At 42.6% G+C, this 17,392-nt stretch overlaps 2 protein-coding genes across 6 annotated transcripts; both read right to left on the bottom strand.

The window, feature by feature from the left end:
• Window positions 1-4,703: 4,703 nt before the first annotated feature.
• si:dkey-245n4.2 (uncharacterized) lies at window positions 4,704-8,318 on the bottom strand. Its single transcript, XM_062454359.1, has 5 exons — window positions 8,079-8,318; window positions 7,097-7,660; window positions 6,224-6,331; window positions 5,877-5,967; window positions 4,704-5,739 (listed from the first exon to the last, which is right to left on the bottom strand). Exons 1-5 carry the CDS (start codon window positions 8,134-8,136, stop codon window positions 5,532-5,534), a joined length of 1,029 nt encoding a protein of 342 aa, XP_062310343.1. The 5' UTR covers window positions 8,137-8,318; the 3' UTR covers window positions 4,704-5,531.
• A 387-nt stretch (window positions 8,319-8,705) lies between these two features.
• On the bottom strand, window positions 8,706-12,656 carry LOC134015054 (arrestin domain-containing protein 3-like). Of its 5 annotated transcripts, none has more exons than XM_062454353.1 (6): window positions 12,284-12,656; window positions 11,611-11,668; window positions 11,295-11,445; window positions 11,035-11,128; window positions 10,586-10,842; window positions 8,706-10,457 (listed from the first exon to the last, which is right to left on the bottom strand). In XM_062454353.1, exons 1-6 carry the CDS (start codon window positions 12,537-12,539, stop codon window positions 9,831-9,833), a joined length of 1,443 nt encoding a protein of 480 aa, XP_062310337.1. In that variant the 5' UTR covers window positions 12,540-12,656; the 3' UTR covers window positions 8,706-9,830. The 5 variants fall into 5 exon arrangements, with proteins under 5 accessions (XP_062310337.1, XP_062310340.1, XP_062310342.1 ...); XM_062454356.1 differs by having other exon boundaries at window positions 11,611-11,873; window positions 12,284-12,424; XM_062454358.1 differs by lacking the exon at window positions 11,611-11,668 and having other exon boundaries at window positions 12,284-12,425.
• Between the last annotated feature and the right edge of the window lie 4,736 nt (window positions 12,657-17,392).

The following is a 17,392-nucleotide window of genomic DNA, read 5'->3' as shown; positions in this document are numbered from 1 at the left end:
TTGTGTGGGTGGTGTCTTGTGTGGTAGCTTGTAAAACCCCCCAAAGCTCTCTTGACTGATTTCAGGAATTAACTTTCAGTGAAAAAATAATCTGTTCTATTTGCTGAATGATTCAGCACTCCACATCCCACACTATAACTTTTATTTGCATATTCCGTTTATTATAAGGCTGTATAGCTGCCATTGTCTCTGAATAAAATCCCTTTATACAACGGGGCTGGTCCGTCCTTCAGACCTGTCTGTTCCTGTTGTAGCCTGAGGATTGCTCTCAACCATTCATTTGGCTGCCTGTCACCTTCTATGCTTGATTTACAAGTAAACATGTTACAGCGTGGTGTCGGAAGCTCCTTCCACCAGCTTACCTAACGCATTACACTGCTTTCCTGGAAATGGTTGGGAATCTCCAGGAACCCACTGATAGCTGTATAGGGTTGCACGATCTGTCAATCCAGGATTTGCCATGTGAACATGGCTGATAAACAGGGGACATGATACCTACTGCTGTTCCCTATTTAATTGTGAATACTTTTTGTTCCAGATTTTGTTTACAGATAAACGCCGCACAATTTAGTCCAAATTGGTTCCTTTGTCATATTGTTTCTTTCACATCTGTGCAGTGATCTGGACTGAGGTCAGCCAGGGACAGACAGAAGGCTCTCCCAGTGTCATTTGTGTAGCCTGAGAGGACCCCAGAGCTTGAGTCACACAGTCTTCCCTGGGACCCCTGTTGCAAACTGCCTCTGAAGATACAGCGTTCACTACAGAAGCTGCCTCCAGCCCATGGATGAAATGGGTCTGTCAGGAAGATGAACGTCGAGTTGACCTTTTCCCGGAATTTTCTGGGAATCGGGATCAGATGGGAGTGTCTTCAAAATAGTTTTAGGGAGAGTCGATACTGCAGTGCTTAATCAGGTATCCTTTTTGCGCCCTGTTGTGGGTGATTTGTAACAGATGATGTTGAATTGGGTATGCAGTTAAGGTGTGAAGGGGTTTAAGCTCCACTCATATCATCACATCATGTTAGTTTATCAAATGGAGACGCTTTACAGTTCTGTTATGGAGATTAACACTCCACCACAATGCAGGTCTGATCATGTGTACCTGTTCTAAAACCGGTCAGATCTCTCTTCCCAGAACTCCCTTGGATAGGATTGACCTGGCAGAGTATTCGGTCCTGTCTGTTCTTGTTCATACCGGGTAGTTTCTTACCGGGTAGTTTCTCCCTAACAAAGGGGATGAATAACATGTCCATGATCAGTTTCAGGTGCTTTGAAGAATCCATATGGTGGATGGGGTGAAAATGAGGTTTTGCCTGTCATGATGTTGATGTGTTTAGTTTGGCAGAACTAAATAGCAAATTTGGGTTGACAAATAGTCTTATGTTTATATCAGTCCAGGTACTCCAAGATCAATTAACAATGTAGATCTTAATCCACATTCTCGTATAAGAAGGGACAAAGTCTAAACTTTTTCCTCACAGAAACTTCCCACATATTAGACAGGTATGGAACTGTCTAGTATCTGTCAGTGTCTATGTAGATCTGGCAGCACGATAGTGTGATGACTGCTCTTCAAGAACCAGACCGTCTGAGACGGGAGCTAGGAGATAAGAGAGGAAACGATCAGGAGGAAAAGGCACTTCTGGATGTTTGACCAAACCTAGAAAGCATTTAGGAAAATTGAGGAAATTGTCGAAGCAATTGTGTGTTTATCAGAGAGCATCCTTCTCAGGGGATTGTAACATCCTTGTGGCAGGCATGGAGATAAAATTGAAGGTGGACTGGCTGGTCCATGGGTTCCATGACCTTCACATGCACAGCTCCTTATACACTTTGAGATCTTGACATCGTCAAGATAACTACAAAAACGTCCCCCTTCAAAAACGTTCCCTGACTTTGAAATAACTGTGTTCCTTGACATCGATCACTTGTGTAGATGTTCCCTATGGGAAGGACGAAATTAAATGCCTGAATGCTGTCTTATTTAACAAACATGTTCACACTGCTAGTCTTAAAGTTCAATACAAGTCTTTGGTTAGGCAGTTTTTAAAATGGGGACGATTTCAGATTCCAGTGTGAGTCAAGCGAGTTTATTTTTCTAGGCATGTTTCAGTTAGTCTGACTCATAATCAGTTGGTTCAGTTCCTAAAAACAAATTCAACATGGCTCACGCTCAGTTACTATGGCAACTTGTGCTGGGAAACTGGTCCGGGTCAGACAGTGTCACAGTCAGGCTGAGACACTGTCCACCACCAAATAACATACTCTTGCATGGAGTATGCATACAATGACGACATCCTACTTTGTCATAAAGTTGCGCCTTGAACTTTGACCCGCTTATTTTGTCAGTTTGTGAGACAAAAGGTGTACGTTTTGGTTGCAAAATGTTTAGTGCGAAATCTTTCACCTGGGAGACAAAACACAGATACAATCAAAACATAGAGGTGAGGAGACACACATGCTGTCAGAAAGCATACCGGGATAGTTCTGTTGTTACTTTTACTGTTTGGACAGGTCCAAGAGGATCTTCACATGGCTCTGGTTCAGAGGATTGTGGGTAAGAAAAAAACAGAGAAGCATGCTGCATGCACATTGCATTTGATGGATGCAAAAGGAAATCCTGGTATTTTTTTGGGACATCCTGCATTTCACACACAATGTATTTGGATATGCAAAATATTTTTCTGGCACACTAAATGGTATGGTAGAATGGGTATTAGGATGCACTTGTTCCTCTAACACCTACTCAATGGGAAACCGATGATGCACGCTCACCTTCTGCACAAAGCTGGTTATTGCTAGCTTTGCATATCCTATCCTTCCCTACATCACACGGAACGAATCCCCCCCATACCCCAGAGTTTCACCACACACACACACACACACACCTTATTCACATGCCCAGGACACACCTCTCACTATGACACAACATTCTAACAACATTAACAACACTGGGTGTGGGCTGAGAGTGACACAAAAACATAATCATCGCCTAACCTCTGACAACCGTGACAAGTCCAAATGACAATGGACAGTATTAGTGGATGTGATACAGGGAATTAAAGATGCTGTAAAGCAAATTCCATGATTTGCTTCTCAGTACATTATATACTTGTGAAATGAGTTGCTGAACGCATGTGGAAAGCTCTAAAACTTTGTCGCACTGAAATGTGGAGTTAGACCGTTGAACAGTTTCTCCCCCCTTTTTTTTTTGCTCAAGTTTTGTTTAGGCGAGGCAAAACCCAATCTATCTATCTCACAGCCACCTATCCACGTCACAGAAGGTTTATATAACCTGCATTCTGTTACTTAGCTGTTACGATGCAAAGACAAAGTAATTAACACAAAACACTCAGAGACTGCAGGTAAGTCTGTTCTGATATCTGCAATTGATTTAGCTAGTTGTTGCTGTTGTTGCTAAATTCAGTCAATTTGAGGGGGCGGAGCTTCAGCTCCTTCAGGCGACACGCCCCCCCCAGTATCAAGCAGAAAAGACTGCTGATTTTGTCATGATTTCAAAGCCTAATTTAACATACTTGTCAGTGTTTTTTTTCCATTCGAATTTGGATGGGTAGTTAACAACACATTCTTCTGTGGTGTGATGAACTTAAAACTCATTTTCAGTCCTGCTTTACAGGGACTTTAAATGTAATTGCAGAGTTAAATGAACCAAGTTTTAGCGTTTAGGCCTTCCTGAAAATGTGGCAGGAACACACGGTAAAGAGTGGTTGTCATGGAGAGGGGAGCTGGTGTGTCGGTATCACCAGTGATGTTTTACGACGTGCCAACCCGTACAGCCCTCCTGCATACACACACATTCACAGCATGAGTCAAAGGGGAGGCTGGCCAGAGAAAGTTTATAGATGGGCAGTAAACTCAAACATATAGAGCAAATGCTGTTTACCACTTGTGTCCTGTTATACAGTCTACACACTGTACAGTACATCTTTAGATCTGTACACCCTTAGGGTATGTATCAAGCTGAGATATAAAACAGGACATAGTCTGTACATTACTTCCTGCTCCCTCAAACTAACTGTAAACATACAACTCCCGCAGAGAGCTTATGTGCCGTTGGAAAATATCCGGTTCATTAAACCTCATCCTCAGCCTGACTGTGTCCGTAACCTACAGCTCCTTTAACCCTTGTGCTGCCTTCGGGTCACATGACCCAAAGGTTCATAACGAACCATCGTTGTGTTTACCCAATTTTACCCAATACAAAAACAAATAAAAATCATTTTCTTTTAACCTTCGCAATGTGGAGGGTCTGAGACAGCCCGACGGTTAAAAGAAAATGCTTCACTTTGTTTTTGTATGTGTGTGACCCACCGTCGTATTGCAACAGATTTACCGCATACAAAGACAAAGTGAAGCATTTTCTTTTAACCGTTGGGCTGTCTCAGACCCCCCACATTGCAAAGGTTAAAATAAAATTATTTTAATTTGTTTTTGTATTGGGTAAAATTGGGTAAACACAACGATGGTTCGTTATGAACCTTTGGGTCATGTGACCCGAAGGCAGCACGAGGGTTAATGCCCCACTAAGGGAATGGCGGTAAAAGCTGCACCACTCTTAACTGGAACTAACCTGATATAGAGAAGTCATGTGACAGAGCATCGATTTACGCACAGTGGCCAAAATACACAGAAGCATTTTGTGCACACTACTTCGTTTATTGAAGTTTTTGCAACATCGTACACTTCTCCAGGTGGATGATGAAAATAACTCATAACAACAAATAATTATTTAATAAAGCATGACTTTTTTTAAAAGCACCGTAAACTGTGTCGACAAGAAATCTACATTAGTACTAAGAAAGTGCATCTGGTATTCAGCAATTACAATAGATTCCTCCGTTGATCAGCATTTCCTATGATATGCAAGTCGTTAGTAAGTTATCCATTTCAAAAGCTTCCATTTGAGTCAAAAAGGCTTTAGAAGCTACATTCTTGAGTATCATTAACATAACTAAGCGTCTCTAAAGACAACATTAGCGTAACCCCAACGCGATCCCGTCTCCACACACTGAACTGACGTACATCTCCAGTGTAACTGCTTGCACCGTTATCGCTGCCTTTTGTTGTTTACCAATTCGGCATCCACATTTTTGGGGTCCTGGACTGCAGAGCCCTTGGCTACAGGTCTCAGTAGCTTCAAGGTGCAGCACGCTAATGCAGCCCATCTGGGTTGTGTGGTTCACTGTAAATCACTCAGGTCCGTCAGTATTCTCTGGCCCCCCCTTTGAAACCTTTCATCTCGGCCTGGCAACATCCTTCAGAGGGAGCTAGCCTACGGGCATTGCTGAAATTCCATCTGGGTTACACTGGGTGAAAAGCAGGCCTGCTGGAGATGTGATACGATCGACAAACCTTCACATGCTTTTTAGTATTAAGTGATGAAATACGGAGGGAGTCGTCGGTACCATGTAATGAAGCGTTCTCGGGTTCCTAATCTTTCTTTCTCTTTCTATGACTCTCGTCCCTGCCTGTCCATCGCATACAGGGACACACAAACGCGCACACACGGCCTCACTCGACGAGGCAGCTCTCAAACAGGGGCGTGACGGTGCCGTCCTTCCACTCGATCAGGATCTCGCCGCGCTGCGGGGTGGGAGAGCGAGGGGGGCGAAGGGCGTTCCGGGTGAGGGGGGCCCTCTCGCTGGGCACGGGTGACCCCGGCGGACTGAGTTCCCCCGCAGGGGTGTAGGATTTCAACACGCACACCACCTTCCTCCTCCTGGGGACATGGGGACACACAGCAGCATGAAGGGTCTTCTCAAGTGTTTTTCGCTGGCGAGCCATCGTGTGAACCTTCGAGTGAACCTCGGATGGTTCCTCTCGGGTCTGTGGGGGGGCCAGTGCATGCCGTCTCACCTGTTGTGGTGGACGTTGAGGATGAGAATCAACGCTCCCAGCACCAGGGCCAAGGAGCTCAGCACGAGCATTGTCACCTTCCAGCCCATCCCTGTCGACCACACACACACACACACGCACACACACACATGTTGTTGTCTGACATGAACACACCCTCACAACACAAACTCCTAGCTTTGCTTGTGTTTGCTGTGGCCCTGCCGCCACCTTGTGACAGATGCACAGAAAGACAGGCACCGATTTTCTTCTCCTTAATTCAACATCTGGTCCACATTCCTAAATCCAGTGGTACTCACTAATTGTATGCCAAGATAGCCTTAATTAAGACACGAAGATTCCCAGTTTACCATAGTCCATACTGAAGTACATTATGGAGGGTTCCTCGGGCACCGCTGTGCTCTGTGGCCTTGGCAACCGCTCTGACCATGGATCTGTGGTGTTCTGGTCAGATCCCCCTGGTACAGGAAACAGGTAGGAAAGCTTGTCTTAGAAAAACATGGGAGTATGCACCACTTTTGTTTATTTGTGCACATTCAAAACGTTTACTTACCATCCTTAAATAAACACACATGGATTAAAGGTGTATGGCGCTTAGGGGGACGGTGTTCAGTTCATTTACGAAACATTGACTACTAGTGATGGGTCGTTCGCGAACGATCCGGCTCTAAGAGCCGGCTCTTGAAGGTGAACGTCGGGAGCTGGCTCGCATATCTGAAGAGCCGACTCTATTTTTAATAGATTAATACAGCCTATAACAACTAAATGATTATGAAATAATGAATTTTAATTGTATTTAAAATAATTGACTAATTCAAAGAACAACGAAAAAATACTTGTACGCTTAAAGGCGCACACGATCATCGCTGTCATCCCTGTCAATCCTGCATGAGGGAGGGCCGAGCCAACTCACACAGTCAGAGAGTAGTCAAAACTCGGAGGAGAGCCATGACAAATCAATGCATTTTTAAAGATATGTGGTTACGGTCGAGTATGATTTCATTTCATAATTTAATCAAATTGTTTTCACACCTATCATAGTCAAATTCATAGTTAAAACATGTATTTTTTAAAGAGCCGTTAGGGAGCCAAAAGAGCCGGCTCTTTTTAGTGAGCTGAGCCATACGAGCCGGCACACGAAAAAGAGCCGGAATGCCCACTATTGACTACAATGTTCAAGCTTTCAAAATGTTGTCACAGGGACCCTAGACGAAGGTTTTTACCTGGCTGAGACTGGTTGGATGAGGTAGACACACCCAGTGAGCGCTCAATAAGCGAGGACGCCACAACGTGATGATGGTGGTGGTGGTGACGATGGCCGTCGCCCCTCTCATTACACCCTGTGCCGTTTCCCACGAACCTCCACTTGCTGACCTGTCCTCGTTCCTTGGAGAGAAAGATCTTGCTGGAGTCCTGCCTCACACTCAAGTGGAGCCCCTTCCCCTGAAGGGCAAGATGGCCCTTTTTGGTGCACATCCACGACTGAACATCCTTGTCGTCTTCCTCTTTCTCCCCACCAGCAACCCCCCCATCCACCCCAGAATAGACCCCAGATCTGCTGCAGCCTTGCAGTCGGACACTCTCATGCTGCTGGACCCGCAGGGCGGTCAGACAGTCCCCGGTGTAGACACTGCTGAGGGCTTGGGTCTCGGGGAGCCACTGCCACTCCTGGAGGGGGGAGGCTGGGCTACACTCCTCCAGAACTACTCTGCCACCTCGGGGACGCCCATCCTGGACCTGCACACACTTGCCCAGCAGCTCGTTTCTGATGCTGAAGCCAGTCACTCCTGTAGCAGGAGAGAGGGTGGCATGAGGAGTTAAAAATAGAACTTGAATAGAAGTTTTTCAGAAACAAGGCTAGTTAGCTTGCCTTTGTTCAGTTACATAATTATAATTCGAAAGTTGGCTAGAGGTTATCTACCTTTTAGTTTGGTCTTATTAACTGATTTAGGCTAGTTGGCTAGCTAGCTAGCTATCTATCTTGGGATGTAAATATTCTACACTATAATGCAGACAGTCAGAGGGGGGTATTGTCTTCATGTTTCGCTAAAGGTCCAATGCTAGCTAGTTAGCTAGCTCGAATAGCTACTCTAACCAGCTAAACAAGCAGTTTAAAGTTACAAAAGTTACATTTCTAAAACAGACGATTAAGTATCTGATATGACGAAATAGCAAAACAACACCACATCACCAAAAAGTTCTTACCGTGGAAAACAACGAATAGAAAAAGAGTAAGTGGGAAATTCTGCAACCTGTTCCCCATGGTCGTTCTAGCAGGAGTCTGTGGTCTCTTGGCAACAACCTGTCTATTACTGCACAAGTGGGCGTGTGGACAGAACTATGCATACCCCATCCCATCCTCCAATCTGTGGAGCTAGATTTAAATGCAAATGGCATAGACAAATAATTCCTAACGATAAAAGACAGCCATGCAACTGCTTCAGAATGTTTAATTGGGCTTGATAATTTGTGTAGTCCAGAAACCATTCCTAGTACAACGAGATCCTTGCAGATGACTGGCTATGTGGGGGGTATAGCTACATGGCTTCAAACCATCACACCACAACCGGACCATCTAGGTCATGGGTTGTTTGTGGACAGAATGTCTATTTGGAACAAAGAGAAGAGTATAGTGCTCCCGCTACATGGAATACCAATGAGATCTGAAGTACATAAACCTGTGAAGAGGGGAAAACAGCGCTTCCATCTGAATGTGAAAAACAGACACCCATGAAAAGGAGAAGAATGCGACAGTTTTAAGAGCCTGGTCTTTCATGTGATGTTTTTCTCAGTGGGTGTAAAGCAAAAAAATCTCACGAGGAATCTACAGGCCTACGTTGCTTTATTTTATTGTAATAAAGATAACAATGATCAAAACAATGTATTTGGACAGACGTTTTTACAAACAAGGTCACAAATGACCACACAAAAGCCCACAGATGTTCTTTTGGTAGCTGAAATGAAACATCACACGGTGTTGGTGGGGACTGATATTTATCAGCTACCTTTCTCTTTGCATTGAAAAATTGTATTTACATACAAACGCACATGCAACATGATCCCCTGGGTGATATTGAACATTTGCACATCATCGGTCATGTCTCCTTCCATGCTACACTACCATGTCAGATTTGTTGAACAGTTAAGGCACATTTCAGTGAAAATAACAATGTAGCCCATTAATTGCTTTTGTTTGACTGCAGTGCAACAAATCCTTTTTGGTTTGTTTTGTTTACTAAGATCGAAGGTAGACTTATGTTAGTTGTTAGGAAAACAAATAGTAAATTTTTCTTGAAATGTTTTACCTGTTAGTATTGTTAACATATACATTTGACACAGACTGTACAGTACCTAGTGAAGCCAGTAAACTGCAAAGCTGCCGCACATTCTACTGGCCAGCTCTTCAGTAAGGCATATTTAGAATGTAACTTCTAATGAGTGTAGGGGTTTTAATATTGGCCAAACAACCCAAACTATTCCCCGATGTTTAAAGGAAGATGGGAAACTAAACAGTGTTTTAACCCTTGTGTTATCTTCGGGTCATTCTGACCCATCAGTCATTGTGACCCACCGTCGTATTGCGACAACTTTACCGCATACAAAAACAAAGTGAAGCATTTTCTTTTAACCGTTGGGCTGTCTCAGACCCCCCACATTGCAAAGGTTAAAAGAAAATTATTTTTATTTGTTTTTGTATTGGGTAAAATTGGGTAAACACAATGATGGTTCATTATGAACCTTTGGGTCATGTGACCCGAAGGCAGCACAAGGGTTAACATTAACCAAATGATGCCAATACCAATGGAATTACAGTTATTTGACTCTATGGGTTAGATGGTAAGCTCGTCAGTAAGGCATACTTAGAATGTAACTTCTTCATGACATCTGTTGAAACTGACACAGTCACAACACTGAGGTGTGTGTGTGTTGGAGACATTTTTGAGGTGGTTCAGAAGTCTATTTGGCGTCACTGTAGCTCGGGGGATCTGACTGAGGTGTAGACGGAGTGAAAAGGGAGGAATAAGAAGGGGGTAGCTCCAGATTTGAAGCCTCATATGGGGAAGAGTACATGGGGCCAGTTGGGGTAGGGTTGAACATGGGGCCAGTTGGGGTAGGGTTGAACATGGGGGCAGTTGGGGTAGGGTTGAACATGGGGGCAGTTGGGGTAGGGTTGAACATGGGGGCAGTTGGGGTAGGGTTGAACATGGGGGCAGTTGGGGTAGGGTTGAACATGGGGGCAGTTGGGGTAGGGTTGAACATGGGGCCAGTTGGGGTAGGGTTGAACATGGGGGCAGTTGGGGTAGGGTTGTACACTGGAGCATACGGGGTAGGGTTATACATGGGGGCAGGGGGTGGATGAATGACTTTACGTGGTGAATGAGATGTGGGGGCCAATGGGTAAGGGGATTGTTGTGGTTGAGTGTGTGGTCCAAATAGAGCAAGGGTGGAGAAGTCACTGTAGATTGGGACCCCAGATGGGTTGAGCCCCATTGCTCCACCCATGTTAGCTTGGTAGTCAACAGGTATGAGAACCATGGGAAACTTCACCTCTGGATCTCGGTGAAAACTGATATCCAAATACACCTATAAACCAAATCGAAACAAACACAAAAATACAGTACATTAGTTATCTTTGTATGAGTTCTCTGATATCTATTGATATATGGATCATGGAAATGAACTCCTAAAGACCCCTACCAAGTGCAACTTACCTTTAGCTTGTACTCTACTGTGATGTTGCTACAATTTAGAATGGTCGGAGGTTGGTCATCAGGAATCTTCAAAGCCACATTAACAGTCTGTTGGGTGTTTCCAGAGATGCAGTCCCCAACAGCTTTAAAGATTGTATTCTTATTAACATTCCTGGAGCCTTGAGCCTTGAACACCACTGTCTGAGTCAGGCTGAATTTGGGTGTAAGTTCTTTGGAAGAAGAATTGTCAATGTTGGCACGGACATGTACCACTTCACCTGCAGCAAAGGAATCATTTGAATGAATTGATGATCTGGGACATGTGAAATAGAAGTCTGTATTTGTCGTTTTAGTGTATGTTGGTACATATCCGTGATGGAACTGTGTCCGCATTCTATTTGCATTGCCCATGCAAATAAATAATAACTACAGATATTCAACGTAAACTCTGGAGATGTAGAATGTGTTACCTAGTGTAAAACCCATCTTTTCGACGTGGACGTCCATGTTGATTTTTCCTGAGGAGAAGGTGAAGTCCTTTTCTATTGCAAGAACCTGAGGAGACTTCAGGAGGTGTGCATGGACAACATTATTAGTAAGACTATTTACAATTTACAGAAAATACTACAGCCCAAAGATCCACTCATCTTCATAAACACACTAAAATATTTTTGGTGTTTTTAAAGACACATTGGGGTTATTAATAGGCCTTTGACTATAATGCACATACCATGAGTGGGCCAGTATAATTCATGTTAGACTTGGAGACAAAGTTTAATTCCTGAGTTTCTGTGCAGTCCATCTTCCAACTTCTGCTCAGTACAGTTTCTAGCATGTGTACTACTTTCCCATGGCGACCTCTGAATGATGATGGTATGCTTCTGTTAAAAAATAATATAAAAACGGTGACAGTCGTTATAGCTTGGTCGTTCAAGGTTTAAGGAAAACAAGTGTAAATGCCTCCAATCAGGTTTAGATTAATGTGATGATACTTATGATCACTGTAAGTGACAATTGTCCTGATCCCTTCTCACTTTTCTACTCACCCCATGGGTATTCGGAGGCTAAACGGAAAGACATGAGTTCCACGGGGAATCACATTCTCTGTGAAACAAACGTTATGAGGAAATATATTGCAGGCAGGTGTTGCATGATTTGCCTGACAGTAAGTAATAGACAGAATTCCAACAAGTCCAACAAGCTTATCTTGTTGACGAATAGCCTAATAGGCCTACTGATTCTTGCTGCATGATGATGACCCCTCGCATTTTCCGTTTGCCGGATAACACCCGTTTTCTTTTTCCGGTCACTATCGAGGTAAATAACGTACATCCGATAGTAGGCTACATATTTGACTTGATAGTTTTGTATTAAAATGAGCAGAGGCTCGATGTTGAGTATTGGCAGTCACAACAACTCGCACACACCCAAACTTTCCATGAAAGCCTATGTGGCTTCGCATAACCTATAGTTCCGATCTGACCTCGAAATATATAGGCGAAGACATACTCTATAGCCTACTAACTATACTAAGTCATACTCTTTGCTTGTAGGCTAGCAGTGGTAAACGTTCACACAATCTCAGTTATTTTAATACTGTGCATTTACATGACAATTGTGTTTCATAGACATATATTATATTTCCAGCATATTTACTGCACAGGCTATGGCACAACCCAAGATACGCCCTGGTTGATTGCGTCAACAGATAGTCCTTACCATTCGAAGTTTCTTGAATCATGAAATCTTTAAGCTTATAAAATCTTTCGTGCGAAGTATAGCTGTGGGTTTTGTCATTACGTTTTTCTGTCCAACGTACATTTGCATCGCATTTAGCTTTAATACAAAGGCTTTGAATCTTGGTCTCTTTTTCTAATTGTAAAGTGACTCTCCCTGTTATACAATCTCCCTCCGAGAACGTCCTCTGTTCATTAATGGCATCGTAACTCAATAGTAGATTCTTTACGGACGGCATATCTAAGGGAAACGAAACTGTTGTCTACTTCAATAACTAAAAATTGTCCAGCACCAAATTCCAGTTTCTTGAGTTTTGGTTGTGGGACTGCAGCGGACGAAATAAAGGGGACACAAGAATGTATAAGCGTACTACTGCCACCTAGTGTCGTTTATCCAAAAACATTTTCTGCATTGCAAAATAACTGTAAACGAAAGCTCAATGTTTTCCGACTTAACAGATAGGCTAAATAAACTCCTTTCAGTAGACATCTCAGGCGGCATTTCCCCTACTCTCACATGCATGCAGCAATAGGAGTTGTTCGAAAAACTCCACTGCATAATGAAATACGTGAGACTAGCCCACTAACTTTTTCTCCATTTATTTAGCTGACGCTTTTATCCTACAGCACAGGAGGGGAGATTTTGAGCCTGCGACCTTGATCTGCAAACGTCTATCAAATGCTCTACCACTGACCCACTGACCTGCACCCTCCCGGTTAATTGGGTGTGCTCAAGCCTTCGGCGAGAGCACAACCTTTGTTCTCTTACAGATATATTTATTATTGTGAGAATGCTGTTCAGCATTCTCACTATTGTTTTTCAACTTCTTAGTTCTTCCGCCGTTTTTTGGCCTCATGTAGACGTGTTTATTGAGTAATCGCATAACTAATTACACATGTAAACGGAGTAATCATATTATTGGCATAAACCGACAATTGCTAGTAATCGTGTTTCTCATGGTCAAGTAAACGTACCAATCACCTGTGTGAGAGACTGAGTGGTGCGTGTCTGTCGATGCCACGGTGATGGTGTAGCTATGATTGCTAAAGCGCTGAGGGCAGAGAATAACAGAAATGTAGCTACAATCCACACCTCAAACAAGTTAACCTAGACGCAAAACTGTACGTCCAATCCAAAATCTAAGGATATTTTCCGAGACCCAAGACTCTGCCGAAACCAGAGATATTCTTTATATGTCTGTGCAGTCAGAAATACGACTCTACCTGAAGTTTCAAAAACTTGTTCCTTTTGCTTTCCTGGTGCGTGTTTGTTTGGTTGCCACGGTGATGGCGCAGCTGTGATAGCTAACGAGCTAGGCAGAGAGAAAAACGAACATTTACCTAGCATCCACACCTCAAACAAGTTGACCTAGACGCAAAACTATACGTCCAATCCAAAATATAAGGATATTTTCCGAGACCCAAGACTCTGCCGAAACCAGATATGTCCTTTATATGTCTGTGCGGTCAGAAATACGACTCTATCGGCAGTTTCAAAATCTTGTTCCTTCTTGCTTTCTCTGACTGATTTTACTCACCTCTCCATTGAAGTTAGTGAGAGAATTTGAAAGGCTGCTCTCGCTTCAAGGCTCATAGCTGAAATTCTGTAAATGTGAGCTCTTTAGTAGTTACATTGGCTGAAAGAGGACAATTCTTCCTACATTTTAAGGTATAACTTGTTTCTGTAAGTTAAACTATATGAACGTTAGACAAATTAGTTGAATATCAGAAAAAGAGCAGCCAGCAGAGTGTGCCACTCTGCTGGCTGCTCATTCATAAAAATCAAGAAGGAGCAAACATTTTAATGTATTTCAAACTGTCATAATTCAAAATTGGTTGAATATTTGAAAAAGATGAATCATTTGGGAATAGCTGAATGTCTTGTGAACATTTTAAAGGTTGAATGGTGTCTCTAGCTGAAAGTATGCTGAAGTAGTTAATCGTTGTATGCTCCACGGACAAAACTTGCACCAACATCCTTCTGCAACAAAGTGTCGCCGTGTCTTCCTGTATCGGCTCTACTGCTGTATGTTTCATTCCATCAACACATTGAATCCAACTAAGAAAGCCGAGTAAACGCATAGGCTACATCTGCTACTGCTAATACTATCCCAACTATAATTTAATCTGTTAAAACGATAATATTCTTGTTACGACTAGCTAGCCTACTTCTTCTTCTGTTTAACAGTTCAGCTTTCAGCTTCTCCCACATTGTAGGCTATTTTAGCTCTTAGCTTTGTTAAGATGATGCAGTTCAGCTTCCACACTGCCTCTTTTGTGTGACTCACACATTTTTGAAATTCATTTCAGCTTGCGGGTATTTTCTCATTTTTCACTTTTATACTTTTTAAAATATTAAGGTTTTTGTGCAAATTATTCTCCCTTTAAAAGTAATGGTAAATCCTTTCAAATCATTGTTGGAATGCTGCTCCAGCCCCTTTCAAAAATACCTTTCGGTTGCTTTAACCCTTGTGTTATCTTCGGGTCATTCTGACCCATCAGTCATTGTGACCCACCGTCGTATTGCGACAGATTTACCGCATACAAAGACAAAGTGAAGCATTTTCTTTTAACCGTTGGGCTGTCTCAGACCCCCCACATTGCAAAGGTTAAAAGAAAATTATTTTAATTTGTTTTTGTATTGGGTAAAATTGGGTAAACACAACAATGGTTCGTTATGAACCTTTGGGTCATGTGACCCGAAGGCAGCACGAGGGTTAAAGCTTCAGCTTATAACTTTCTACTAAATTTTCACTTTTCAGCTTTTTTAGCATGGTCAGCTATCCCCATTCAGGTTTTCAGCATTCTCACTGCTGTTTCGCAGGAACAGCCGTTTCTAGTTATTATTTATTTTTGCCCCCCTAAATCTTTGTCAATATTTGGCCTACATAGACAACCTAGGTGTCAAAAGTTTCGTCTTGGTAGCGATTGAGTTGCTTGTATTTTTATTTACGTTCCGTTGCATGGTTTAAGTGGAAATTAAGTTTTTGTGGCGAAAAGTGAAGCTAACGGTGGCTAATTTGCTAGCCACAGTCACTGACGTTACTAACGTCACTACGTCACTAACGTCACGAAAACACGCGTGACTACCTGTAGCAGAACATTCGTTTCGCATCTGTTAACTTGGGGGATAGCTAGGCTAACTATAGCTTTACTGCAAGGCAGCTGCAGAAACGCCACAAGCAAAGAGGCCAGGGTGATAACTATTTACTTATTTTACTTTGTGATGTGAAACACAATTGTAAAATGTAATGTACAATATTAGCTGATATTATTAAGGAAGTAGGCCCACATCTACTTTCGGAAACGGTACAGTAGTCTACTATTTCACTGAGGCATTAGCATGACATTAGCCTCTGTTACCCGGGCAACACATACTACAGTGGTCTATGATGCATCTGTTTTCAATCATTAAAATAAACATTCCTCACAAATACATTTTCGTTGTAGGATTTATTATGACATTACATTACAAGTAAATGATTTGTGGGTGAAATTATCATTACCTGTGGTTTCAAACCAGTGTTGCTCACTGCAACGCTGTAGCCTACGCGAGACACTACAAAAACATCGACACAGCTGTAGGAAGTCAAACGGCGACAGAACATGTTCGGCACTCCCCTTACTTAAACCAAAAGTCTTTCAATAGGTGAAACTATCTGACTACTAACCTGAACTTCATTGCCACAGCCTAAACTTTGTCAATCTGTTCATGAAAATAATTCATTTCAGCCTAAACCGTACAACGGAACGTTAAATCGAATTCAACCAACGCAATCGCTACCAAGACGAACACAGCAGTAGTCTAGTACTGTAGTAGAATTTACAGGGGCAGCTTCTCCACACAGGGCTATATCGCATTTTGCGTTGTTACTGACAATGATCGCTACCAGTGAGCTTTTTATGAAGGAGCGATTTTCCACTAAATAAACGTCAAGCTTATTTACGTTTTTGGGGGCATATTTTCAGTTAGCAGATGGTACTGTTTGAATCGCGAGTCTATCTTCTGCGGGTAACGTCGTAGAATAATCTTCAAAGGGGGTTCTTTATTAATGAATGAATGCAATATGAGTAGGCTAAATGCCTGAAAATATCACGAGAAGGGAAAACTTAACCCTCGTGCTGCCTTCGGGTCACATGACCCAAAGGTTCATAACGAACCATCGTTGTGTTTACCCAATTTTACCCAATACAAAAACAAATACAAATAATTTTCTTTTAACCATTCCAATGTGGGGGGTCTGACACAGCCCGACAGTTAAAAGAAAATGCTTCACTTTGTTTTTGTATGAGGTAAATTTGTCGCAATACGACGGTGGGTCACAATGACTGATGGGTCAGAATGACCCGAAGATAACACAAGGGTTAAAAGGACGTTTAAGTCATAGAGATTAGGTCAATTTTTACACCGGTCTGCCAAATGTATTCGTTTTGATTCAGCTATGAGGCTGCCTCTTGCAGGGGAAATGAGAAGACATCATATTTCATTCTACACTTCACTCGTATTTTGAGTTGTAAATAAGCAGCAAAAAAAAGATGCTTTTAAATCTATGTAATCTTTATAAATAATAAGTAGGCCCTATGCATTTTTATATAAAATATACAGACCCCTGTGCAACCGACGCAAGCAAGCACACCCTACAATTTCCCCAGAAATTGTACCCTCTCTAGTTTCAATAGTGATGCCGCGGCAGAACTGTAGCCTTAACCAAACCATCAATGACATAATGCCCTGTAAATATCGCACTTCTAGCTAATAGGCCTACTTACATTTAGGGACCATATGAGGCTTTCCAAAGGCTCCAACAAAAAATATGAATCAGTACCAGTATCAAGACACTGCATTGTGGGGCAGCAGATTTGTCTTATCTAGTCCAGGCGAACTTGTTAGTCGGCCTATCTGTTCCTATAAACGTATACTACACGTACTAGCAGGCCCAAAATGTACTATTACAACCTCTTGCATAGAGCCTATCGCATGTGAAGATAGGCTACTCCTCTCCCTCTTCAGATGCCCATTGATTTGGTTCACTGTACCAGGTGAAGTGACCACCAGGTGGTGTAAGGGTTGATAATGGTTCTGCTGTTCCTG

Source organism: Osmerus eperlanus, chromosome 28 (assembly GCF_963692335.1).
Source record: "Osmerus eperlanus chromosome 28, fOsmEpe2.1, whole genome shotgun sequence".
Taxonomy (NCBI): Eukaryota; Metazoa; Chordata; class Actinopteri; order Osmeriformes; family Osmeridae; genus Osmerus; species Osmerus eperlanus.
This window is presented reverse-complemented; position numbering and strand designations above follow the sequence as displayed.